The sequence below is a fragment of the Nymphaea colorata genome, unplaced genomic scaffold (assembly GCF_008831285.2).
Source record: "Nymphaea colorata isolate Beijing-Zhang1983 unplaced genomic scaffold, ASM883128v2 scaffold0464, whole genome shotgun sequence".
Taxonomy (NCBI): Eukaryota; Viridiplantae; Streptophyta; class Magnoliopsida; order Nymphaeales; family Nymphaeaceae; genus Nymphaea; species Nymphaea colorata.
The window spans coordinates 1-15,078 of NW_022204970.1; the positions used below are offsets into that span (position 1 = coordinate 1).

At 35.1% G+C, this 15,078-nt stretch overlaps 1 protein-coding gene across 15 annotated transcripts in view; it reads left to right on the forward strand.

Annotated features, from left to right (window-relative positions):
* The first annotated feature begins 2,938 nt into the window (after positions 1–2,938).
* LOC116245032 (probable LRR receptor-like serine/threonine-protein kinase At1g06840) overlaps positions 2,939–15,078 on the forward strand; it is a 30,843-nt gene continuing 18,703 nt past the window's right edge. For 6 of the 15 annotated variants that reach the window (XR_004170367.2, XR_007572232.1, XR_007572243.1 and 3 more), the window contains exon 1: positions 6,297–7,476. Coding sequence is in view for 2 of the 15 variants with exons in the window: in XM_031616777.2 (XP_031472637.1) it covers positions 6,556–6,734; positions 7,428–7,476; positions 13,337–13,666 (558 nt within the window). In the remaining 13 variants the exon portion in view is untranslated. Of the gene's footprint in view, positions 3,208–3,904; positions 4,008–6,296; positions 7,477–13,336; positions 13,689–15,078 lie in introns of those variants that run through there. The other 9 variants (XR_007572238.1, XR_007572242.1, XR_007572240.1 and 6 more) reach the window with 6 other exon arrangements.

Below are 15,078 nucleotides of genomic sequence, written 5' to 3' on the forward strand. Positions count from 1 at the left end.
TCAAATATTTAATGTCAAATACATTTTGCCAGTGAAACATAATTTCAAAAATTCTTATAATTTCTAAAAATTTGTTAATTACTTGGAAGGAAGCATTAAAATTCGTTTTTTTTATCGTTAAAATGACAATAACTAAAATATAAACTTTCACGTTTCTTGCTAACTATGCCATAAGAATTGTGATGTCGTTAACTATGCGGAAAGTATTAGAAAGTTACTAGCTTTTTATCGCATGTAACAAAGGATGATTGATTAAAATTAATACTAACCAAAAATGCAACTTTACTTTTACAAGTGAATTATTTGAAACCATGTTTAAATGCCTAGCTAATTGGTGTATTCAACAATGCGCTGATTACAGTGTGTTTACTTTTCAATTTACGGGATCAGTTTTCTTGTTCTTCATTTAGATAAATTTCACATTTAGCATACAATATGTCTTATTGGATTGCATTTGTTTGAATTGCTCAGGCTACAAGGAATCCTTTGTGTTCAAGTGCCAACCAGTTCAATGTCACACAATTTTGTGGACCCCGTCCTGATGACAATGTGGACTCTTTTGGAGGCACTTCTAACTCCACAAATGTTTCTCGAGTCCAGGCATGTCCAACTCAAAATTTCTATGAATATGTTCTGTCATCACTTGTTCCATGTTTCTGTGCTGCTCCTATTAAACTTGGATATCGTTTAAAAAGCCCTAGCATCTCTATGCTTCTGCCATACGTTTCATGCTTTTATATTTGCTCATGTTTGGCCTTGATTTGGATCTTGATGTCATGCTGGCATCAATTGCTGGTATAGTTGTAGTTTCTTCTCTCATTGAAGAAAGCATACTAAAGAGTATAGTAAAATTAACAAAAAACATCTGTGTAAGTACCCTTGTTTTTGTTCATGTGTAATTGGTTTCTAGTGTTCAGGACTTAAAGCTACATAATTAGTTTGACTTGGAGATGTTTCCTTCTTCCCTTTTTCAATGCTAAAAAATGAGTTGATTGTAGAAGCATTAGCTTTGGTTATTCACATGTAAGCTGATTAGTGGGTCAATGTCTAATTTGATTTAAGTTCATACTGGTCGTAAACAACAACGTTATGATGCTTGGGGTTGTTTACGCATTGGATTTTTGTATAATAAAATGAGACCTTAGCTGACGATGCCTCTTTTTTACGTACTAAAGTTTTATCCTTCTTTTTGAATTTTTAGTGTTTTTGATAGAAGAACCTAACCCAAACCATTGTGAAACTTTTAATCAGTTGAATACCCAACTTTTCTGGGAACTCCTCACCCTTAAACCAATCTTTTGTATAGAAGACCCTACTTTTATGGGAGATTTGGTGAAATTCGTTCTTTTAACCAGCCAAGTTTTACATTCACCCATCTATTTAGGGAGTACAGTTCCTTTCTCCTGGTGATATACCATTTGATGTCAAGAACTTTTGTAAAAGAGGAACTTTTCAGTTTTGCTTAAAAACATTTTTAAAGTGTTTCTCACACAATGATGTGCGTTGCTTTATTCTTAGTACCTTTCCAAGTGGAAGGTGGAAATTTCAAATTCTTGTTGTCCATCAATGGAAGAGGAAAATCGAAAAAATCCTGGATATGAGCAGTGAAGAAAAATCTTATGAAGTGAGAAAGTCAAGACTAGGAAATGCTATTGACTCTGGCGATTAAGCATTTGCAAGGATTTAGCAGGAAAATATATTGAGGGAGAAGCCAAAATGCTCTATAAGATCTTGGCAGGTAGTAAAATGAGAGTTGAGAGATGGGCTCGGAGCTTGTGTAGTCGTTCCTCTGAGTTAGTAATCGAGAGTACCGGGTAGGCATAAAGGTGATTTATGTCTATTTCGCGAAGATAATGATTTATGAACTTTTGACTCGTTGAAAACCCGTAAGGTGAAGCGGGTTGGACACGTGACAAAGCTACACATAACTACCAAAGTGGTGGAGCTTCGTAGTAGCCTTTGGGGTGGTGAGGTATTCCTCAAAGGTGAAGGTCGGCCCAAAAAAAAAAAAAAGAAAAGCACAAGAAAAAAATTGAAAGGCAAAAAGCTGAATGCAAAAGAAAAAAAATGAAGAAAAAACAAGAAAAAAGCAAAAGGTGCCTGCCAAGAGATGAAAGACATGAAGGCTGAACTCGCAAGAATTGAATGCGACAATCTTTCGTGGATGTACGATTTTGGGGTCAATATCTGCTCCTTGTTTTGATTATCTAGGATGTCGAGGATGGTTCCTTTCTGTTCATATTCTGGAAATTGAAGGACATTCCTTTTAAGATTCGACAACATTGATGCGAAATAAAACCAAATGCTTGTATGGTACTAACGGTACATGAAGGTTATATTATTTTCACAACACGAGCACTCAAGTTTATGAGTTGAATTGATTATTTTTGAACTATTTCAAATTCAATGTAAAAACTTGACGTCTCTTGTATGTTCCAGGATTCCTAGGCATAGCAATAACTAACCAATCCCCTTTAGTCTTGAAAATGTTTGACCATTTCGTTACCAAATTGTTAGTCCTTCTGTGAAATAGATGAAACCCCTCAAACCTACTTCAACCATGCTGAGCATGATGAATTATCCATCATTTCCTTTTGTCTTTGGTGGGACAAGTGATTAAGCTGACTCTAGGTGATATTTTTCAAAAGTTCTATCGAAGTTGCATAGTGGTATATGTCCACCTAATCTTGTTTTTGTGAGTTGTATAAATTTCATTGTTTGATCTTTATCCTTGTTTCATTCTAGCTGCTGTTAAAATCTTTTATATAGTTATAGCTCTTTAATAAAAGGATCAGTTGAGGCATTCAGTCCTTTGGTTTGTGCCCCCTCCCTCTTTCCCCACCTTACTAATTTCTCGCTCCACCCATGTTCGTATCCATGCATTTTTATGTCATCAATCTAGGGCTTGAATTTTTTTATTCCTCTAGCTTGGGTGGTCCTTTTATTTTAATTTACATGTGACTGGACATGATCCTGAATTGTCTTTTGGTTGTCTTTTATTTCCAAGAGGCCTCTACATGGTGGAGGCTTGATTTCTCATTTTGGATTTGAGACTGACTACATAAATTTTATATGAGGTAAATGGTTCCAGCTTGGTGTGTTTAGACAATGCAGCTACATCTCAAAAGCCATATGCTGTTTTGGAAGTTCTTCGTGATTATGTGAGGGCTACAGCTCAAATGGTCACCACAATATTCATTACTTAAGGTATCCCAACATAACGCCCCATACCTACCCTTACTCTCTCTATCTCTCTCTCTCTCTCCCTCCCTTGTCTTGATTGCTTGCTCACTCACATGCATGTTCACAGTTGGACACCCACAATGATGCACTCTTCCTGTTTGCAAAGGAAGCAAGAAAAAGAAAATTCCTTGTTCTAAAATTCTATGTTTCTGTATATCAAGGAAGGAAAAAAATAAGGGTAGTTCATTGGGTGCATGGTAAATCATTTGATTTAATCTTTTTTCAATAGTTTATATTTGGCGTATTAAAAAAATAAGGGTAGTTCATTGGGTGCATGGTAAATCATTTGATTTAATCTTTTTTCAATAGTTTTATTATTTGGCGTATTGTGCGGTAAGTATTTGAAAAGACTCTCATTTTTCATTGTTTCTAGCAGCAGCAGTCCGACCCATATAAGTGCCTAATGTCCTATACACTCATCAATGTTAATAATTTTCTATAATTAATATGTTACAAGTGAAATCATTGGCTAATACTATTGAGCCTATCTTGTCTATGTCAAGTGTAGTGGGCTATGTCAAGAATATAATCAGGGTTTCTATCAGATCTCAACAACCTAACTATGCCTTTTATAATCAGGCTGGTAAAACATCTATATAAGCATATTGTGTCATTATTTAGTGAAGTTTTGCATATATTGACAGACAACCATTGATTGCAGCATGAACATAAACCATGAGAAGAGAATTCGTTTTGTTGATACTCTAGCCATCTAGAATCTGCAATACAACATCAGATTGGGCAGACCTACACGCAAGGGTGCGGTTAGTAGATCCCTCTTTGAACCCAGTATGATTTTGCATGCCCTACAATGCTAGCTCTACTGTCAATTTTCAGGTTTTTTCAAAATGATTGTTAGTGTGACTGCCTGTATTCATGCATGTATTTGTAGTTCTCACAAAGCTCTTAGATTTTTCTATTGTTTTCAGTTATATTCAGATGCATTTTATGTGTATTATGGACAAATTTGTGACCCTCAAACTGAAGCAGCTTTGCGCTTTTTAAGTTCATTCATATAGTTCAACATCGTGGGCAGTAGACTATTGCTACTCATTTTCTTTTTTTCATGTACTTAACACAACGCTCTGTTCAATGCTCAAGTTGTTGATCAGTTGTGACTTTGGAGGGTTATGGATTAGCCCCATTTATTACTTTCTTGTTTTGTTTATCTATCATTGTTCACACATAAAGTTACCATTGTTTAGTGGGCAAAGGCAAATGGGAAAGTGGACCTCATGCACTCGATGTATTTCAGGCTTTATAGGGATATGAATTTAGATTGTGGATTTGGATGTGAATATTTGATCATGTAGGAAAACAAGAACAATTCAGATGCCCTTCTTATAAAGCTATTTGTCAGTTACCCTTATAATAGTCTTGTTGAGGTCTATGATCGTCCGCCAGCCACATAGAGGTGCAATTTCACTTGATGTTATTAAAACTTTTGAAGGTTGAATGTTAAGCTTGACCTCATCTAAATGAACACAGAACATCCATGGTGTACCAGAGTCTATTGTTGTCAAAGATTTTCTAGAGATTCTAAGTTATTTAAAGGTTCCAAGGAGTGTGTCACATAGAAAGAAAACTTGCTCGTTTCAATGAGTCTCAAAGTGTTGAGAATTATTTAACCTGTCATTTCTGCTTTTTCTTATGGAAAATGCATTTTGTAGGTAGCGTAGGCAGCATTTACTTGTTATTTTTATGTCTATGCATTTCATGTCCATGGAGAGAAAAATTTTAGTAGTTTTAACTTTTTCTTATTTCCATGTGTTTTTTGTTTTTAAAATTTTTAGGTGAATTCTTAATGTTTAAAAATTAAATTATCTATTTTTACATTACGTATGTAACCTTGAATCCTACCAATATGGATCACATCATGCATCTTTACACCATTGTATGCGTGTCTTCATTATGAACCACGTTTAGTTGATTGCTGTCAAACCACAGTTCCATCAACTATCATGAACTAGAATCCGGTCTGTTCAGTCGTATTTCTTTTTAACTTTTTCAATTCATGATCTATGTTTATAATAGTGTTTTTTTTTTTGTATATTGAATTGTCAGGTCAGGGGAAGGTAAATTACGTATGCATTTATCCATTTAATTTTTCTAGATGATGGATAGAGTTTGGTGAACTTTTATGTTGCATTTCTTGTACCATAGTTGCCTTGTGACGGAGTTGGAAGAATACATGACTTGACAGTTTACCATTGATCTAACTTAGTCTCATGGACTGATCACAATTCTTGAATATTGTTGTTTGCAATAAGGTTCTGACTTTGTTAACAAAATAGGCTATCGTAAACCAATTATGTCCGTCAATTGCGAGACAAAAATTATGTTCGATGCCTTGATCGTACGGCAAGAGAGATTTAGATTATAATCTTGGATTTGATGTGTTTCATGTATTCAAACCCACACTTGAACCTCAGAGCCGATAAATTTGCAATCCAATTAGGCTTAATCCAATTAGGCGTAGAAGTTGAATCTTATTCCTGTCAGATTTGACTTCAATTTCGCGGGTGTGGATTTAAATCTGATTCTTATTGAGGAAAATCTGACTTGAAAGGCGAAGATTTGCCTCCTGCCTCCTATCATATAGGAGAACTTCTACTGGAAAATTAATTAAGGGACAAGTATGAAATTAACTCTCAGGATCAAGAATTAGAAAACGTGGCCGTGTCTGGTTTGCTCCAAGTTCCAAAATTTGCAAATCTGGAGGGTAAACTGAAAGTCTGAAACCACGGTTTTACTGGTAGGTTTTCGAGGGTTGCGTCTTGGATTAGCCAATAGCCATTCCAGCCCCGGCCAGGTACCGGTAATTCGAGCACTTCGTCGTCAATTAATGCAATGCGGTTTGGACACGGCAACCCTTGACGTGGTTTGGACACGGCAACCATTGACGCGGTTGGCACGCGGTCCCTTGTTTTTTAAACTTTTCCCCCTGTCTTTTTTTTCTCTCTCTCGATCGTCTCGACTGAAAAGGGCAAGAACGCCGTCTGTTCATCGCTTTTTAAAATTTTTCCATCGTCTTAGTCTCTCCCATCTTTTTTTCATCTAAGCGAGGTTGGTAGGTTCGACCATAAGCGAAGGGCCGTGACGTGGTGATGACAAGAAGAACACTGTGGATCTCCGTAAAGAAAGCAAGGCCGGATTACTAGTGAGAGTGGAGATCTTAGATCTTCATGACTGCGAGATCTGCCCATGCCCATGCGATGCGAAGAAGCAGCAGTAAGCGGATCCAAATTTCTTGGTCTGAAAGTGTCCGCGACACCACGCTTCATCCTCTCCTTCCCACTTTCTTCTTGATTTATGGCGGTTTCTTCCTTCATGGCACCTAAAAGGGAAAAGCCCTCTGCGTCGTCGATTACCCGGAAAGAAATGTCACCTTTGAATGCTTCTGTTGCAGCAAGCGATGAGAAGATGGAGTGGAGTCATTTCATCGGTGTGGGCGGCAAAGGCCTGTCCGCTATCTCGATTCTCACTCCCGGGCAAGATACGCTTCCTCCCTGCTCTTGTTTGCTCTAATTCTTAGGTTGTTGATACATCCATGTCTGTCTCTCTCTCTCTCTTTAAGGGCGTCCCTTAACTTCCTCCTTTGGCCGGCAGCCATCGCCGGTGTGTGATGGGTGTTGGCAGTCCTCTCCGCCCTTCAGTTGTGTTCATGTGTGGTTTCCTATTGGGGTTCCTCTATAGTCGGTCAGGTTTATCATTGCAGGCTGGGGTCTTTCATTTCGGCTCTGTGCTAGGAGTTTTGTTTGGGTTTCTTCCGTTGAAGTTGTTGCTGGTTTCTGACATTTGGTTGGGCTTCTTCCGTTGAAGTTGTTGCTGGTTTCTGACATTTGGTTCGCCATTGGGTCGGATGCTTTGGTCACCACTTGGATCGCCGCTTTCTAGTACGCCGCTTGGGTCCCTGCTGGTTCTGTTGTGGGTCGCCGCTTAGGTCGTTGTTGTCGGTCTGACCGCCTTGTGTCATCCCTTAGGTTGCTGTTGGGTCTGCCGCTTGCGTCACTCTTGACGTCTACCTTTTGGTTCACCGCTGTCGGTTGGGCATGCCGTTTAGTTGATGTTGCTACTGAGTCGCCACTACCGCTTCTGTTTGCTGCTAGGTCGCATTTATCGTCTTTGGGTTTGTTGCTGGGTCATTACTGTGACTATTGTTGTGCATTCATCGCATTATGCAGCTGTTCAAATTCCAACCAGCCATCCGGGGAGATTGGGCGTTTTTGTCAGGTATTGCAATTGGGTCTCTTCTGATAATGATTTGTTTACTGGGTTCACGTTTCCTTCTTCAATGACAATGCTTTTTCATGGATGGGGAAGGTGGGCACTCAAGCTGTCGGGCGTTCTCCAACATGCCTGATACTTATGATTTACTGGTTCATTTTTGTTTGGTTTGTTGGTGGTCTCACTGCATTATATTTGTATGTTACTAGTGCCAACCAGGTCACTGTTTTCTTTTAATCCTAAAGTGATAAGTTTTATCTGCTGCATGTAGTTTCCTTTCCATACGATTATATGCTGTATTTCTGTTTGTGGTTTGAATCCATCCTTGTATTGTTTTCTCGTTTAGAATATCAGATGCATTTGACTTCAACTTACAATCACAGAGTAATATAATGCTTCCTTTGTGACTCCGGACATAGATGTAGGTGTCATTGTCTGCTGGACATGTATATTTCATGTTTAATAAGTCTTGTATAAAGCATACATTTGGGTGGAGAAGTTATGCAGAAAATTAGTAAAACTTGTTTCAACATTGTAGATTGGGTTAGATTTGACCTCTGTTCTAGATCATAAATCCAAATCTGAAATCCAACATCGCAGACCGGATCAGATTAGACAACTGATCCAAATCTTAGGACGAAATCCCAAATCCAATTTTGTGAACGGAATCAGATTAGAGCTCTCGTCTATTTCTTCGATCCAAACACAGTCAAGATACACAATAAAATGAGAGGTTTTCTAATTTATTGTAAATTCTTTTCAAAACCCTTATCAATCTTTGAAATCATTTCAAGAATGTTACTATGTCTATATAAATCTTTGAAACAATTTTCTAAGTTTTCCAAAATTTTGTAAATTGACTTCAAATTCCTATGATTTGATTTTTTTTTGAATTTTCTCAATTTCTTGTGAGATTTGATTTCGTATTTTTCGTAAATCTTTGTTAAATTTTCAAGTTTTTAAATGCACCTGTCAACATTCGAGTTTCTAAATTCCATTGGATTGTATGAATTTTTAAAACTATTTTAAACATGGTCTTCATATTTTAAAATTCACATCCACATTCAAAATATGCATTTGACATCCTAGAGGACACTAAATAAGAGAGACCACCATTGTAGATGCTTGTCCATGTTTTCCAAAATTGTGCAATTTGACTTCAAATTCTTTTGATTTTCTTTGAATCTTCTCAGATTTGTATTCGATTTGCTACATTTCCTAAAAATGCATGTTAATTTCTCAAATGTATGAATTTTGAAAACGATTTTTAACATGGTCTAAACTAGAGGTTCAAATTTTAATATTAAAATTCAAAGTCCACATTCAATTTACCAATCCAATTTTTGAGACTGTTTAGTCCTCTAATCTGGAGCTTTGATGTAAAGCCCACATACAACATCCTAGACCATGTCAGAGTTCTGATCCAAACCAATTCAACACCCATGCCTCTGATCCAAACCTTAGGTCTAAGTCCCTAATTCAACACCCATATCGGATCAGGAATGACCTCTGATCTATTTTATAGATCCTAATCATAAATCACACATCACAGAACAAATTCAAATCCCTTATGTATTTTGAAATCATTTCCAGTATTTTACTTCATCTATATACATTTTTTATACCACTCTCTAAGTTTTCCAAATTTTTGTAAATTGACTTCACATCCTTATGATTGATTTTCTTTGAATTTTCTCAATTTCTAGTGTCTTCAGATATTTTTTGATTTGATTTCATACTTTTCTTAAATCTTTGTCAAATTCTCAAGGTTGTAAATGCAACTTTAAACTTTCAAGTTTCTAAAGTCCATTGGATTTTATAAATTTTCAAAATGATTTTAAACATGGTCTAGACTTTTGTATATTTTAAAAATCACATCTGCATTAAAAAACATGTATGCATTCGGCATCCTAGACCGGATAAAATGACACCTCAGTTCTACTTGCTTGCTCAAAATCCGCAATCCAACATCCTAGACCCGATTAGATGAGACCTTTGATCGCGTAGGGGACTAGATCAGACCTATGATCTATTTCTTAGATCAAAATCCCTAATCCAACATCATATACTTGATCACATAAAAAAATGAGTGATTTTCTGATTTGTTGCAAATTCTTTTCAAATCCTTTAGGAATTTTTGAAATCATTTGAAGAATATTAGTTTGTCTATATAAGTCTTTGAAATCATTGTCAAGTCTTCCAAAATTGTGCAAGTTGGCTTCAAATTCTTTTCATTTTCGTAGAATCTTCTCAATTTCTCGTTGTATCTTTAAATTTCTTGTATTTGATGTGTGACATTTCCTAAATGCTTGTTAAATTCTCAAGTTTTTAATTGCACTTTTTACTCTCGAGTTTTTCAAATTACACTTGATTGTTCAAATTTGTAAAACAATTTTAAACCTTGTATCTTTAAATTTCTTGTATTTGATGTGCGACATTTTCTAAATGCATGTTAAATTCTCAAGTTTTTAATTGCACTTTTCTATTCTAGAGTTTCTAAATTACACTAGGTTGTCCGAATTTGTAAAACGATTTTAAACATGGTCTGAACTCTCTGGTTCAGATTTTTTAAATTTGAAATCCAATTTCGAATTACCAATCCAACTTCTGAGACGGTATAAGTTTGGACATCTACTCTAGTGCTTTGGTCTAATTCCCACCTACAACATCCTAGACCAGATGAGAGCTGACCTCTTATCCAAACCGTAGGTATGAATCCCATACCAGATGAGATTAGACCTCTGATCTATTTCTTGCATCCAAATGCTAAATCAAACATCATTGAACAGATTCAAATCCCTTATGAGTATTTGAAATCATTTCCAGTGTTTTACTTTGTCTATATACATTTTTGAAACCACTCTCTAAGTTTTCCAAAATTTTGTAAATTGAATTCAAATTCTTATGATTCATTTTTTTGTGAATTTTCTCAATTTATTTTGAGATCTTCAATTGTTTTGGATTTGATTTCGTACTTTTCTTAAATCTGTGCTAAATTCTCAAACTTGTAAATGCACCTTCATACTTTCAAGTTTCAAGTTTCTAAATACCATTGGATTGTATAATTTTTCAAAATGATTTTAAACATGGTCTAGACTTGGGTTTAATTTTTAAAATTCACATCCATTTTCAAAAAGTATTCATTCGACGTCCTAGACCGGATAAAATGAGACCTCCAAAATCCGCAATCCAACATCCTAGACCGGATTAGATGAGAGCTCTGATCTAGACCTTAGAGAGGAGACCTCAGTTCTAGCTGCTTATCAATTTTTTTCTAGTTTTACAAAATTATTGCTATTTTGCACATGTTTTGCAAACACTTTTACTTCTTGAAAACCATGACTTTTCACGTTTTCTACAAAATGTCAAAGACTAAGACCATCGTTGATGTACTTATAAACTTTTTAATGGTTTTGCTTGGTTTTTGACGTTTAATGAACTTCACAAAATTTTTGAACTTTTCCAAAATTTAACATCTTGCTACACTAAATCTATGGAAAGTTTCTAATTACTTTAAAAGTATCATTCAAACTTTGTTAATTTACTACTTTTATGGGTTTTAAAACTTTATATTTGGCATATCTTTTCTTTTACGGTTGAAGCACTTTTGAACTCTTTTAATCTTTTGCAAATGTTGCTTTGATCCCATAAAATTTTTGAATGTTTGAGAAGCTTTACATTGTTTTGGTTTTGGAAAGATGACATTTTTATGGGTTTTTGTCAAATTCATGTGCTATTTGAAATTTTGCAAAACTTAATCAAAAGCTGTTCTGGTTTTGCAAAATGGTTGCACTTTTTCATATGTTGGAAGGACTATTGTTTTGTTAAGTTTATGTCTCTTTAAATTTGCAAAAGCAGTATTGATCTCTTATAAATTGTTTAGAAGTTTTATATAGCTTTTGCAAATTTTACAAATCTTTTAAATTTGTAAGTATTGGTGTTTTTCTTAATTGTCAACTCTTGCAAGTTTTTGGACGTGATGAAACTTTTGCCTTTTTTTTTACAGTTGCTAATGGTTTTGGACTTTTTTTGGATTTCTAAAAGTTAACCCTTTTTTATGCATTTTGGTGAAATATGTGCGTAATTTGAAGTATTGGTAAACTTTATCAATTTTTTTCTAGTTTTACAAAATTTCTTGCTCTTTTGCACATGTTTTGTGAACACTATTACTTCTCGAAAATTTATGACTCTTCACGTTTTCTGCAAAATGTCAAAAACTAGTTGTAACGTTTATGTACACTTATAAACATGTTAAATGTTTTACTTGGTTTTTGACCTTTTATGGACTTCACAAAATTTTTACAAAATTTAACGTCTGGTTAGACTAAGTCTATGGAAAGTTTCTAATTACTTTGAAAATAGCATTCAAAGTTTGTAAAATTTACTACTCTTGTGGATTTTGAACTTTATATTAGGCATAGCTCTTCTTTTATGGTTGAAACACTATTGAACCTTTTGTTGACGTAGGAGGGGGTCGATCACAGTGTTTTTCCTAAATAAGACTGTTTGTACTCTTTCAGTGGCTGTGTTGTTTGGTTGGACGTCTTTGTTCAGGTTTGTTTTGAAAGAAATATGTTGTTGTTGAAGTTTGTTTAAGGGTTTAATGACTTAATCTTGCTTTCTAAGTGTTGCTGCATGTTATCATGGGATAGTGAAGGTCATTTATGTATCAATCATAGTTGTGTTGTTGAGACACAATAGTCACAACAACAGCGTTCTGCTTAAGGCACTTCTTGTTGTACAGTAGGCTGATACTTTTGCACTCTTGTAAAGCATGATTGGCTTTACTGGTGAATGATTATTTCCACTAGCAATCTTTGATGCTGAGAAAACCTTTTGAACTGCTGGTATGGTAGTTATATGACAGACATAAGTCACAGACTATGACATTGTGGAGATTGTACTATCTTACATTGGAAATGCTGCAGAATAGTCTACCATTGGAAAGCTGTATGCTTATGGTTTGTGGCTTGTTATTGTTGAAGCTGCTTGGTTTGTTAATGCACTCTACTTATGTCAATTTCATAGACCTTTTGGCAATTATTTCAGCCTGTTTAAAGCTACCATTCTCTTGAGTTTGTTTTTTGCATTATTTTTTCTAAACATGATAGCAATTGTTTTTGTTTTACAAGATTTTTACATATTTTATAATGACTACAAACGTTTATAATGGCCCTGTAACCATTGCTCATTTTTTTCTAATTTTACAAAATTGCTGCACTTTTTCACATCTTTTGGAAAGACTATATTGTTTCGATTATGTCTCTTTACCTTTTCTAAATGTTAAATATTTCTCATATTTACTAATTTGAACTTTTTTAGACACTTATAAACTGTTTTGAAAGTTTTACTAGCTTTGTGATCTTTTTCGTACTTCCCAGAGTTTTTATACTTTTCAAATATTTAATGTCAAATACATTTTGCCAGTGAAACATAATTTCAAAAATTCTTATAATTTCTAAAAATTTGTTAATTACTTGGAAGGAAGCATTAAAATTCGTTTTTTTTATCGTTAAAATGACAATAACTAAAATATAAACTTTCACGTTTCTTGCTAACTATGCCATAAGAATTGTGATGTCGTTAACTATGCGGAAAGTATTAGAAAGCTACTAGCTTTTTATCGCATGTAACAAAGGATGATTGATTAAAATTAATACTAACCAAAAATGCAACTTTACTTTTACAAGTGAATTATTTGAAACCATGTTTAAATGCCTAGCTAATTGGTGTATTCAACAATGCGCTGATTACAGTGTGTTTACTTTTCAATTTACGGGATCAGTTTTCTTGTTCTTCATTTAGATAAATTTCACATTTAGCATACAATATGTCTTATTGGATTGCATTTGTTTGAATTGCTCAGGCTACAAGGAATCCTTTGTGTTCAAGTGCCAACCAGTTCAATGTCACACAATTTTGTGGACCCCGTCCTGATGACAATGTGGACTCTTTTGGAGGCACTTCTAACTCCACAAATGTTTCTCGAGTCCAGGCATGTCCAACTCAAAATTTCTATGAATATGTTCTGTCATCACTTGTTCCATGTTTCTGTGCTGCTCCTATTAAACTTGGATATCGTTTAAAAAGCCCTAGCATCTCTATGCTTCTGCCATACGTTTCATGCTTTTATATTTGCTCATGTTTGGCCTTGATTTGGATCTTGATGTCATGCTGGCATCAATTGCTGGTATAGTTGTAGTTTCTTCTCTCATTGAAGAAAGCATACTAAAGAGTATAGTAAAATTAACAAAAACATCTGTGTAAGTACCCTTGTTTTTGTTCATGTGTAATTGGTTTTCTAGTGTTCAGGACTTAAAGCTACATAATTAGTTTGACTTGGAGATGTTTCCTTCTTCCCTTTTTCAATGCTAAAAAATGAGTTGATTGTAGAAGCATTAGCTTTGGTTATTCACATGTAAGCTGATTAGTGGGTCAATGTCTAATTTGATTTAAGTTCATAACTGGTCGTAAACAACAACGTTATGATGCTTGGGGTTGTTTACGGCATTGGATTTTTGTATAATAAAAATGAGACCTTAGCTGACGATGCCTCTTTTTTTACGTACTAAAGTTTTATCCTTCTTTTTGAATTTTAGTGTTTTTTGATAGAAGAACCTAACCCAAACCATTTGTGAAACTTTTAATCAGTTGAATACCCAACTTTTCTGGGAACTCCTCACCCTTAAACCAATCTTTTGTATAGAAGACCCTACTTTTATGGGAGATTTGGTGAAATTCGTTCTTTTAACCAGCCAAGTTTTACATTCACCCATCTATTTAGGGAGTACAGTTCCTTTCTCCTGGTGATATACCATTTGATGTCAAGAACTTTTGTAAAAGAGGAACTTTTCAGTTTTGCTTAAAAACATTTTTAAAGTGTTTTCTCACACAATGATGTGCGTTGCTTTATTCTTAGTACCTTTCCAAGTGGAAGGTGGAAATTTCAAATTCTTGTTGTCCATCAATGGAAGAGGAAAATCGAAAAAATCCTGGATATGAGCAGTGAAGAAAAATCTTATGAAGTTGAGAAAGTCAAGACTAGGAAATGCTATTGACTCTGGCGATTAAGCATTTGCAAGGATTTAGCAGGAAAATATATTGAGGGAGAAGCCAAAATGCTCTATAAGATCTTGGCAGGTAGTAAAATGAGAGTTGAGAGATGGGCTCGGAGCTTGTGTAGTCGTTCCTATGAGTTAGTAATCGAGAGTACCGGGTAGGCATAAAGGTGATTTATGTCTATTTCGCGAAGATAATGATTTATGAACTTTTGACTCGTTGAAAACCCGTAAGGTGAAGCGGGTTGGACACGCGACAAAGCTACACATAACTACCAAAGTGGTGGAGCTTCGTAGTAGCCTTTGGGGTGGTGAGGTATTCCCTCAAAGGTGAAGGTCGGCCCAAAAAAAAAAAAAAGAAAAGCACAAGAAAAAAAATTGAAAGGCAAAAAGCTGAATGCAAAAGAAAAAAATGAAGAAAAAACAAGAAAAAAGCAAAAGGTGCCTGCCAAGAGATGAAAGACATGAAGGCTGAACTCGCAAGAATTGAATGCGACAATCTTTCGTGGATGTACGATTTTGGGGTCAATATCTGCTCCTTGTTTTGATT